Source organism: Cervus elaphus, chromosome 12, assembly GCF_910594005.1.
Source record: "Cervus elaphus chromosome 12, mCerEla1.1, whole genome shotgun sequence".
Taxonomy (NCBI): domain Eukaryota; kingdom Metazoa; phylum Chordata; class Mammalia; order Artiodactyla; family Cervidae; genus Cervus; species Cervus elaphus.
In genome coordinates this window covers 12,976,127-12,988,736 of record NC_057826.1, presented here as the reverse complement: position 1 = coordinate 12,988,736, position 12,610 = coordinate 12,976,127, and the positions used below count along the sequence as shown (strand labels likewise).

The window sequence follows — 12,610 nt, the reverse complement described above, 5'->3', positions numbered from 1 at the left end:
ATCTGCTTCCTGTTTTAGGATCATTGTGGATGTATTTCATTATTATTAATTTTGTTTTTTATCAAAGTTACAGTCTTCTATCCTCTCCTCTCCCCCTCTGTGTCCCTAGAACATCATCTAAGGACCTCTGTGTCCCTTTGTCCTCATCAACTCTGTAGAATATAGTCTCACAATGAGGTGTTAGGTACTCTGTACAATTGCTTTAGTTGTTGTGTAACTTTGATAAAAGATGCTGGTTAAAAAAAAACAAACATGCAGATTATTCTTTGAGGGCTGGGCCAAGGGTGAAAGGTTATATAGGTCTGTGGATGTGTGTATTTTCTGTATTTTTTTACTCAAAAACATCAAAACTCAATCTAAAATTTATCTTCAAGTATGTGACACTGGGTAAATTTTTACCATTCTATTCACCCATATCCTTGGTGTAACTTCAAGAAATGCATCTTGGTAACACAGTGGCACAGAGCTGGCTTTGGAATTATTGATATAATCATTATATTTACTTATCATTGCCCTCATGCGGTTCCAGGTATGTCTAGTATCTTCACAATCAGAGTGTGAAAGCAGTCCAGGCACTGGTTGTCTGAGGTGACAACTGACAACCAGAGTGTCCTGAATTAATTGAGGAGCAGACACAAGAGTGAAGCTGGCAGTCAGGTCAAGGATCCAGACATTAGTTCCAGTGCTGGGAGAGCTGGGTTAGAGAATGTGCCTTTGATCTGCAGTCCTACCGGGCCTCCTGGTAATTTTCCCCCTGAATTAAACTCAATCGCTCAGCCATAGTTTGAAGAGTTAGAAAACCCCAGGCCTTCTCATGTAGGGGCAGAGTCTACCCTGATAGATTTCACTGCATGAGGGAGCCTAGAGGAGAATGCATGATTATCTTAGGAGGGGCAGAGCTGAAGGAGAGAGAAAGACAAGTCACATGGAAGTAGTGAGCACCGAATTAAGAAAAATGGATCCATGGGCGTCAGACCGAGCGGACGGATGGCTTCTCTCCTTGGAGGATTTGAATGGGTAAAGGAGACAAGGTCCATGTGTCATTCCAAACGACTGCCTTCTGGAGAGTCGGGGGTGGGGTGGGGGGTGGGAATGCTTTCCTGAAGGCATGGGACATGAAGATGGTGTTCCCTCTACAAGAGTGTGTTATTGTGTTCAATGATTGTCTGACCCACAATTAAAATGAGAAGCCGGTAGTTGAAAGAAGTGTAATTACAGTTTAACTCATGTAGATCCGGTGGTTATGGGAAATAAAAGGCACAGCATATTACATAAATTATTATCAGTGGGCCGGCAGGGAGCTGCAACACAATTGCTTCAGGCCAGGGCCCCTCCGTCATCTCATTCTCTCTTGGCGGTGTCTCCTGGATTCCTCTTTACCTCTCTGGGCATTAGTCCATCCGCTGGACCTGTTGATGCAACACACTCATGAGCGGAAACTCTCCTCTGCCGGTTCTCCATCCCCGTGCCCCAGGAATATGACTCATAAGGCTCCTACCTGCAGCTTTAGCCTCACAGGCCTGCTACTTTACCCACACTGAATTTCTCACCATCCCCTGGGCACCCCATGGTTTTCTAATGATCCTACCAGTGAATACATTGTTTCTTTTAACTAGAACATCATCCTTTCTTTGTATGGTGAACTTATACATCAAGACCCATATCACCTCTTAAATATTTACACTTACATTGTAATTGTAATTAAATTGTAATTTAAATAATTGTAAATATTATCTCTTACACCTGTAATCACTTTTTAATATGTGCATTATCAACAACAACAGCGACAGCTAACACATCTAGGGCTGGGAACTGGGCCAGGAACTTTATCTGATTCATGTCTCACAGTGAATCAATGAAATATGTTTTTCTCCTTCTGTAGACTAGGAAAGCAGGGGTTAGAGAAGTTAAATAGTAAGCTGAGGTTCCACAAAGTTAGGTAAATTCTAGGGCTGGCTGTAAAACCCAGGTCTTTCCATTTCAAAGCCTTATTATTAAATTCCATGTCATCAAGTCCACAGTTCCCCTGCACTCTGAGCTACAGGTAGGTGCCCTGTTTAACGGGAGTCCATGGCAGGGTCTGGCATTCGAGTTTTTTTCTGCTTTATAATTTCTCTTCTTCAGTAAATGCTGGTCAATTATTCCTATTCACAGGGTTTCTATGTGACTCAAGTGTATTCAACACTGGGTACCTCACCTGATGCACAGTAGGTACCTGGAAATACTTATTCCTTGAATGAATAAACAGAAAATCTAGCTTTTATTATAATACCATTGAGAACTATGCCGTCTTCAGGATGCTGTTAGCTTTCTAGTGATTTCAGTGAAGCATGATTTTCCAGGCCATTCTTTTGTGGACTCGAGGCAGCTCCCCTCACCAGGATCCTGGCTGTTTATTTTCCAAGTGACAATTTGATTTACTATTTTCCTTCTCATCACTTTCAAGGAGCATCTGCAGGCTAGTGAGTGACCCAGGCAGCGTGGAAAAGTCCATTTATTTCTCTGCTGTATCTCTCCTACAGAGCCTGTGGACAAGGATTAGAAATGGCCTCAGGAGGTCAGGTCTCCTGTGTGTGTTTTCTTTTGTGGTGCAGCATTGCTCATAACAACACAATTTGCCGTCTGCTGGTGCACTCTGCGTTTAAGATACCTGTTTGGGGGGTGTGGCAGGTAAAGGATTCATCGTTTGTCCTTGGTGGATGGCTCTGCAGTTTGGTCCATCCCAATGCTTCGGTTGGCCCTGAAATACATTGTAAGGGAAATGGGACTGGAAGAAGCAAGAGGGCAGTCACTTGTGCAGTCCTTTTTTTCTTTCTTACTCAGTATGTTCCTTCCCTAAGTCTAGCAGGAGATGTCCTTAGGTGATGTCTAACAGAATTCCCTCTAGGAAGAAGATTTCTGCTTTTCCCTCATTTTTGCAGATATGGTCCTCTCATAGCCCAACCTCTAACTTGGGGGTCCACACATAGCTTGTAAGAAGCCTTTAGAGGTGGAAGTTGTTCTGTATGTTGGATGCTTAGCAGGTTGAATGGAAAACAGAATTGCATGTGAACAGACTCACACCCATCTGCCTTAACTTGTTCCTTTGCCAGCAAGTGACTCACACGGGCATTTTCCCTCAGGGTGACTTTCAGATGGAGTGGAGATGCAGCCCCTGTAGTGACGAGTAGGATGGTTGTGGAATCGTGGCCTTCTCAAGAAGTTTATTTCTGCTTTCTGTACCCCCCTGCCTTGGGCTTGTGCATCTCCCATCCTCCTCAGGGCTTCTTTGCTTGGGGAGAATTGGGTGATGTGCTAGTTTACAACATAAGACCCTGAAACCTCTCATTGCAACTGCACCCCGGGAGGAGAGACAAAACCCTGCTGAATCTGTGGATCAGAGGAATGGAGTCAGCATGTCAGCCTCAGGACCACCTCCCTTTGTCTGCCAGGGAGGTCAGCAGCAGCTCATATTGTGTTTTGAGGCTCATTAGCTCCAGGGTGGGCCAGGCCAGGATGGCCAGCTGGGGTTATCTTTGCATCAGTGCAGAATAAAGTACCATGCTGCCGCAGAGGTTTATTGAAGGATGAAGAATTCAAAGATGAGAGCAGGGTTTTTTTTTTTGAAAAACCTTTTATTTTATTTTGGGGTACAGCTGATAAATAATGTTGCGATAGTTTCAAGTGAACAGCAAAGGGACTTAGACATACATATATCTGTATCCATTCTTCCCCCCCAAACTCCCCTCCTGTCGTCCAGGCTACCACATACCACGGAGCTGAGTTACATGGCTATATAGTAGGGACCTTGTTGGTTATCCATATTAAAATATAGCAGTGTGTACCTGTCCAAACTCCCTAACTATCCATTTTCCCCAACCTTCCCCCACCCCCCAGCAATCATTGTGAATCTGTTTCTATTTTGTAAGTTCATTTGTATCGTTTCATTTTAGATTCCACATATAAGGGATACCATGCAATATTTCTCCTTCTCTGTCTGACTTCACTCAGTAAGACACTCTCTAGATCCACCCATGTTTCTGCAAATGGCATTATTTCATTCTTTTCAATGGGTGCATAATATTCCATTGTATATACGTACCACATCTTTACCTATTCTTCTATCAGTGGACACCTAGGTTGCATCCATGTCTTGGCTGTTGTACACAGTACTTTGGTGAGCACTGAAAAGTAAAGTGAAGTCGCTCAGTCATGTCCAACTCTTTGCGACCCCATGGAATGTAGCCTACCAGGCTCCTCCGTCCATGGGATTTTCCAGGCAAGAATACTGGAGTGGGTTGCCATTTCCCTCTCCAGGGGACCTACCCGACCCAGAGATCAAACCCCAGTCTCCTGCACTGCAGGCAGATGCTTTACCCTCTGAGCCAGCAGGGAAGCCCTTTCTGGTGAACACTGGGGTGCATGTAAAAGAGGAGAACAGGTTTGCCTGTGTCTCTGGAACCTGTCCTCAGGAAGCTTGCTCCTGCTTCCTTTTCTAGAGCACCACAGGTGTTCTGCTCGGGCCCAGCAGTTACGCCCACCCTAGAGGTGTTGGCATTCTAACAGGCTCTCCTAAGTGGTATCTAAACATTCCATTTCTGAGGCTCTTTCTCTGATGAGGGTGAAGAGTGTGATCTCAGTCTGGCGTTTTCCAGCCTGCCCCTACAGGGGATTTTGAGTTGAGCTGGCCCCAGTCCCGGATCCCCTGCTTGGGCTCCTGCTGCCTGAGTGGCGCTTACCTGTCATTGTCAGTGGCTTTTCCTTTTGATGGAAGGGACTTCGTGCAGTTGCAAGACATCAGATACAGGGTCAGGCTCCTACTCCTCTGAGAATTTGAGTTCCTGATGGGGGTGGTGGTGGGCTTTGGTGGCAAAAGTGATGGAATGAGAATCAGAGTTCTGAGGTTTTGGAACTGCTCTAAATGCTTCCAAGTGCCTTGGATAACCTATGGAAACTGTGGGTCCCTCTTCCTTGCATTGGTGTACGCATAGCAAAGTAACCTCCCAGACTGTTGAAGAAATACAAAGAATGGTTACGAAAGCATTTGGAAATATATCATATTTTAAAAAAATAGTGAATAGAATCCCCTTTTACTCCTTCCTGGGCTTTCCTGGTGGCTCAGATGATAAATAATCCGCCTGCAATGCAGGGGACCTGAGTTCGATCTCTGGGTCAGGAAGATCCCCTGGAAAAAGCAATGGCAACCCACTCCAGTGCTCTTGCCTGGAGAATTCCCTGGACAGAGGAGTCTGGTGGGCTACAGTCCATGGGATCACAAAGAATCGAACACAGCTGAGTGACTAACACTTTCATTTTTCACTTTACCCATTCCTGACCCGTTCTCACCTGAGCCCTTTCTTGCCCAGTGCTGTGTTCTTGTCCTCACATTTTAACCTCTGGCCCTTGGCTTTCCACGGCTGCATTTGCATCTAAAGTAGCCAAACTTTGGCTTCTTCCTGTGGTCTCCAGGTTTTTAGAATCTCTGTCTAGGTTGTCCCTTCTAGAAACTTTTGCTTCCATTCTTGTCCAGTGAAATGCAAACCTCACTGGGTTATATCAACATTCGGGTTGAGCCAGTTTCAGGCACCCCTTGAAGGAGGAGTTCAAATGTGTTCTGCCTGCTTTTCACTGGGCTCTCTGCCTTCAGCTCTCATTTCTTCCCAGTTCACGCTCAACCCAACAGAAGCAGGATTGCATAATCTTATATTTAAAAAATGCAAATCAGACCCTCCATCCTCTCAGTAAAGTTAGGCATTGGTTCCTCAGGACATTTAGAATAAAGTTCCTATTTCTTAATCTCACAGCCTAAGACATCAAGCTATCAGTAACCACAGGCCCAATTCAACAGAGATATGTATTACTTTACACTTCTTAAGTTCCACAGTAAAAGAAAAAAAGACTATTTTAATCTATTTTGGAATTTTTCAGAGAAATAGAGTTATTGATATATAAATCAGCAGTTGTAGTTTTTGGGGGGAGAGAGTAGGAAACAGAACTGAGTAAATGCCTAATAATGCTGTGTATATATCAGTTCTTGGATTAATAAGTCATTTGAAAAATCAGTTTATATGTCTATACAAACTGATTCAAAACCTTGAGTTATACTTATCTTGATTGCATCTAGTGTTTAATCAATTGGACACTTAGAAGTAATGGGCAAACGATTTGTTGTCATACAGGGTTGAGCTCTGCTTTTCATGCAGTGAGAGTAGCATTTTTATTTTAACACTTACGCAATTGATTGTAAACTTTGGAGTGATATAATCTAAATGAATCTACACAGTCCATTAGCCATTTCAGCACCTGCCCTCTTGCCAAGCTGTAGCTTTACACTAAGCCATTGTATGCTGTGTTACGTAATCCCCTGCATTCATTTTCTCTACCTATTTAGCCTGAATATGTACAAGGTGACTGCATTGTCTCTTGAACCTCCTTCTCGGTGTAAACACTCACTATAGAAAACAGATTTGGGGGCAGTATTACATCTTTCTAATGGAGAGTTTGGAGAATTGAATTGGCTTAGAAATGTATTTGTCACTATTTGGTTTGGCACCTTTTAGTTATATTCACTATCAACTTAGTATGGTTTTCAAGGTGATAAGAAAGTGCTTGAGCTTTAGCCACTGGAAGGAAATTAAGACAATTCGGGCTCTTAGGAGAAAAATGTCAGTTGTGAGAGTGTACAAAGGAACGTTTTCTTCCAGGTCCTCAGTCTTTCTCCTGGCAAGCCCTTGTTTGCTCTTTTGAAGACTGGGTCATGCACTGCCAATGCCGCTCCTTCCTGTAAACAATACAGGGGAAAGGATCTGGTGAATTAGAAATGATATGATTTGCTTCTCTAGAATACAATTCAGGAAGTAGCTTTCAGTGGTCTATTGTTCACTGCATATGAAGGAGATACATGGTGTCTGGGATGACACTGCCTTCTCCAGTCCAGAGAAATGGTTAAACTGGGGAAACTCATCATTGAATGAAAGGAGTTAGAGGGCTGTCAACTGCTGTAGCAGTTTTCACTGTTGTTGTCGTTTCGCAGCTAGGTCCTGTCTGACTCTTTCTGGCCCCCATGGACTCTCACCTGCCAGGCTCCTCTGTCCATGGGATTTCCCAAGCAAGAACACTGGAGTGAGTTGCCATTTCCTTCTCCAGGGGATCTTCCCGATCCAGGGATTGAACTCACCTCTCTGACTTACCAGGTTCTTTACCACTGAGCAGATATTTGCAAAGTAATATACTCTCAAGGATGCATAAAATCTTCATTGATGAATTTGCATGGGTATTAGCATAAATACATGTGTGATTTGCATAGTTTTTTCTCTCATTGGTTTTATTTCTTATTTATTTACTGTGATGGCCTCTTAATGATGTCATTTTTCTCCTGTGGCCTTCTACATAAAATAAGTTCTTTAATTTTAAATACACTGATTCCAGGAGGAAAAGAGAAACATTTCTTTTGGTGAGGAAGTGTGATTTACGTGGGGGTAGGAGGAATAGGTCTCTGGCTTAGTTTATTCAAGGTTTGGGGTGGTTTGTAAATCAACACATGGGCTCAGTGGAACCATTCCTTCCCTTTGAGCAGCAAGATAAGAGCAGGTGGTATATCCAGAATGAAGGGCGAAAGGTAACTGATATTTGGAGAAAAGTTTAGAGGCAGCAGAAGTCCAGAGTAGGACAAACTGGTTTTGGGCAACTCACTTATTCCTAGTCATCAGTTTCTACTGTAATAAAAAAAAGACTGTTTTAAATCAGGCAATCTCTAAAATCTTTTATAGTGCTAAAATTTATTATTTTGACAGACTCCTTGGTCTAATTATGTGAAAAAATATTAAGCACCACATAGTACATTAAATAATATCCCGGGGCCTTGCTCTTCTGTGTCAGGCCTTTCCCCTTTGAAGGGTACTTGATAATTAATTGAGGCTTCTCTTTAGAAGCCCTCCTTTCCTTGCTCATTTATCTCAGTTCACTGGGCACACAGGTGTAACTTAAATGTTTATAGAAGACACCCAGTAATACACCATGTTGGGTGCCAACGACAGGCGTAGTAGTTGGTTGTGTGTACATTTGCGTTGTTAGGAAGAGAGCTTAGCAGTGATACCTGCATTTGATTTGCCATCTTCTGCTGTAAATCAGGGTCATCTCCGGTCTACTGTACAAAAGAGCTTGTCCAATTGAATTCTAACAAAACTATTTCTGCAGAAAAGGGAAAAGAGAGAATGAAAGTAGGGCACTAGGGCATTGGATGGATGGGCCTGTTTCAAACATGTAGTATAGTGCCAAATATCTACTCTGATTTTGGGAGGATTCATTTTGGTAAAATACATCTGGCATGGGTTACATGCTGAGTAGTTCTCACTGCTTATATGTGTAAGCAGCACCGTGGTCACTTAGAGGTGGCCAAGTCCCTTTTGCTTATAGCAGTGTGTGTGCAAACAGAAATGTGCAGGTGTATAGATATCCCTGAGGCCCTCTGGAAGATATAGGACACACTTAATCTCTTCTTTCATTCTTTGGAGTGTGACGTTGAGGTTCACGTTAATGATGTGGTGATGCTATGATGAACTTAATACTATGTATCAGGTGGTCATCTCTTCACATCATGAGAGTGACTCCTTTACCTCATGATGAGAAAATATTTATTTGACTTTCCTTAAGGAGCTTACCAAGGGCTATGATGGTCGATAAGGATCTGAGTTAAGGTGGATTGGCTTTGGTTAGGTCTAGAAGGAAAAATAGAATTTCCTCAACTTTACTTTGTAGCCCCACCCCACCCCATCCCTCTTTAAAGGGAAACTGCATATCTAAATTTGTATTATTGCTCATTTCCTTTTGTTGAGAGGTGCTTTTGACCAACCCTGATATGAAGTTGTTGTATAGTGGCTAAGTCGTATCCCACACTTTATGAGCCCATGAACTGTAGCCTTCCAGGGTCCTCTGTCCATGGGATTTCCCAGGCAAGAATCCTGAAGCAGGTTGCCATTACCTTCTCCAGGGCATCTTCCCCACCCAAACTTTGAACTCTAGTCTCTTGCATTGGTAGGCAGATTCTTTACTGCTGGGCCACCAGGGATTCATCCACTCTAAGTGGGGTTGCCTGACAGGAGGACAAATGGAAGTGTGCATGCTGAGTGTCTAAGTTATAAGTCAACAAATAATTAAATCAAATATTTTCTATCCTCTTACCTTGGAAAATAGAGCCTCGAAACAACTTGGTTAAGGCAGGTTCACATTTAGCATTTTCAGATTCCTGGGAGTTCTGTTTTGGGAAATATCAGCATAGGCAGAGCTAGCCCCTCTGGTTGGCTCTGTGGCCTTCACCCCTCCTTAGCTCCATCGCTCATCACAGGGGCCTGGTATAAATGCACATGAGTTCCTCCACCCACGTGGCCAAGGTCTGTGTAGACCTGTACAAATAGTTCCCAGGGCTAGTCCTCAGACCCTGAGGCGTGCACACTGACAGGCATGATTTGCCTTCAGAAAGCTAATCCAGGGAAGAGGCCTACACAAGCCCTGGGAACACACTTGGGGCTCTTGGGGTAGCAAATTATAGGCCCCCAGTGTCTAGAATACGGTCCTGAAAGAGAGTCTGGGTCCCAGTGTGACACCGTGTTGGCTGTGTGGACCCCTGGTCCTGTGGAGAGATGTTCCATAGGATGGTCTGACCAGGCCATCTCAAAGAGCTTCAGGGAGCAGTCCACTGGAGTAAAAGAGAAGCATTGCTGTCCAGTGTAATATCAAAGCATATTATCACATTCCATTCTGTTCCCTTTTCCTCATCTGCTCAGTCATTTCCTGAGGTTCAACCTCCTTTTTAGAAACCCTGTCATGTTCCACTGGGAGCAGGACTGTACCATGGAAACCAAAGTTAGCCATGTTACCAATGGATAGAAATTAGAGCCAAATCTTTCAGGGTAATTGATTTTTATGTGTTGGTCAATAAAAGGTACTGGGAGCTAAAGAACACTCTGTCAGAACAGTTAATTATCCATTCTAAACCAGCCCTTTTACAGGCATTTAAATGCTGATGTTGATGCAAAAGCAACATAAGCCTCACTTTACCATTTTGCATGAATTTTCCCTTTAGGTTTTTCTCTGGGAAAATTTGAAGGCAAGGTAGCAAGCCTTCCTGCTTCATCATTTTAGTCTTCTGCCCTTGTGTGAACACACGGCTTCTCTGCTAGCTTTCTTGGTCCTTAGATACAAGCCTGTGGAAGAGGTGAAAGAAGTGTTGTTCTGGCATCAGGCCCCTGGCAGGGGCAGTGCCCTGTAGATGTGTGTGTTCTCTTTGGTATTTGCAAAGACGTGGCTCATGCCAGTCAAGTGTTGACTGCTCTCCCCTTTCCTTTCCCTTGCAGCTCGAGAGGAGAATGTGGCCACTTTCCGAGGCTCAGAGTACCTGTGCTACGACCTGTCTCAGAACCCGATCCAGAGCAGCAGTGATGAAATCACCCTGTCCTTTAAGACCTGGCAGCGGAATGGGCTTATCCTGCACACGGGCAAGTCGGCTGACTATGTCAACCTGGCTCTGAAGGATGGCGCGGTCTCCTTGGTCATTAACCTGGGGTCCGGGGCCTTTGAGGCCATTGTGGAGCCAGTGAATGGAAAATTCAATGACAACGCCTGGCACGATGTCAAAGTGACACGCAACCTCCGGCAGGTAATGGCTGAGGGCAGAGAGTGCCTGGAGGCTCCTCTTAGGGGGCTGGGGAGGGAGTGTGAAGTAGGTGATGGGTTAGGTTACATGGAAAAGGGTAAAGATACCATATGGGTTTGCATTTGTCAAGCTTTCTCCCAGCCTTACAATTTCACAAGGATAATGATTAAAATATGTTTCTCCTCTTACTTCAATTCTCCATGTGTGCTTGTTATTTAAGAAAAAAAAATTCAGTTGTATAGATAATAAAAGTTATAAATACTTTCCTTTTATTCTGCTTTCTTTTTTTTAAATCATCTTCTTGATTACATTTGTACCTTGTATTATTGTTAAATTCAGTTAAGGACAGCATTTTATTTCTATAGCTTGGTAGATTTTCCTCCTTCTCTGAACGTATGTTTTTGTTTTTTAAGTAAGTTAGCCATTGCCATGATACCATAATTTTAATTTCTTCCAGAGAAAGTCTTTCTTTTTCTCTTCCTTTTGATTTACCAGCCCCTCACCAATTTTTTTATACTTTTATTTTATTCTTTTGGTTGTTGGGTTAACCTCTAGCCTTGGAGTGAATTAGCTGGAATCTTTCTGAATTCCTCTGTTTCTCTGTTCCTTGCTGCTACGTTATTGCCCCTGTCTCTACCTCCGAGACTCTTCAGTTGACTAGGAGGCCTGGAAAGTGGAAGGACCCACATTAAAAAGTCAACTTTGGAGCAACCTTTCCTGGTTCTGTACGTGCTTGAGAACTCCCATCGCTTGCCGATGCTAATCAGGCAACTCCGTCAGGTGACAACGCTCTCAGAAAACCTTAGCCGAGTGAAGTTGTTTTCTGTTCATAACTACTAATAATAAAACAACAGTAACAATAATAATATTTCACCAGCCCACATCAGGAAACAATTAAAATCACTTCCTGTAAAAGTCAAGGTCTGTCCTGAGTCTGCCTTTTCCAGGTTCTGTTTTCACTTGGTTTTTCTACTTGTGAATTTGTCATTAAACTCAGTTGGGCTGCATTCATCCTTTATTAATCAGAAAGCATTATGTAAATTTCCAGAAGGTGCTTATCAAATTTTCTTCTGCAGTATGATTGATTTAATGCCTCCTGTAGACATGAAGGCATAAGAACTGACAGGTATTTGCATATGTTTTCTGTTTGATAAAAGTGTAACTCCTTCATAATGCTAAATAAATGGAGAAGGCCCACCCACAGCAGAAACGTACAATTTTCGAAACACCCATTTCCACACTTAAGCATGTCAAGGAAGCCCCAGGTTGGCTATTGTATTTTATCTATGGTGCAGTTGCCAAATCATAAGAGTTAGAGTCCCCAGTCATCCTAATACACATGGATCGAACATTTTTGAATCACCATTTTATATTTCTCCTGCAAGGCCAAAGAATCCTATTGCAGACGTTTTCTCTCATCATTCCGCACCTGTACTTAAGGAGAGACCCTCTCAGCTGCCAAGAGAGCCCACGTCAAATGTCCATTCACTAACGTATAAGGGCTTGAAATGTTTGAGCTGCAGGAACTAGACCAAAAAGTAAAATATGACCTTTTGTTGGTTCCCACTGCCCGGTACGCAGTAACACCCTCTGGCATTAGTCAGTGGGGGGGGGGGAGATTCTCCTGTCCCTGGGAACAGAATCCGGCTGTTTCTCACCAGCTGCTCTGCTTCTATATCTCTCTCCCACCCCACATGCTCCCTTGAAATCATTCTAGAATGATTTCAAATAGCCAGAAAAGGCTCACTTTCATTTCTACTAAAACCACTTCTCTCAAATAGAGTTGGGCCCTAATTCAGTCGTTTACACTGGAATGGGGACAGACCAGCCTGTGATTCGAATACGGGTTGTGCTGTTTGAGTCTCAATAAGCAGAGGAAAGCCACACTGGAGGGTTCTTCTCCCAAGTTCTGAGCCCCAGCCCCACTCCGTGCCCTTGGACAAGCCCCTTAGCCTTCCCACACCAATTTCCGTTTGCGAG

General features: G+C 43.5%; 1 protein-coding gene across 12 annotated transcripts in view; it reads left to right on the top strand.

Moving 5' to 3' along the window:
* NRXN3 (neurexin 3) overlaps positions 1-12,610 on the top strand; it is a 1,774,776-nt gene that overhangs the window by 482,104 nt on the left and 1,280,062 nt on the right. For all 12 annotated transcript variants that reach the window (XM_043920656.1, XM_043920646.1, XM_043920650.1 and 9 more), the window contains one exon: positions 10,332-10,633. In XM_043920656.1, coding sequence (XP_043776591.1) covers positions 10,332-10,633 — 302 coding nt within the window. The remainder of the gene's footprint in view (positions 1-10,331; positions 10,634-12,610) is intronic.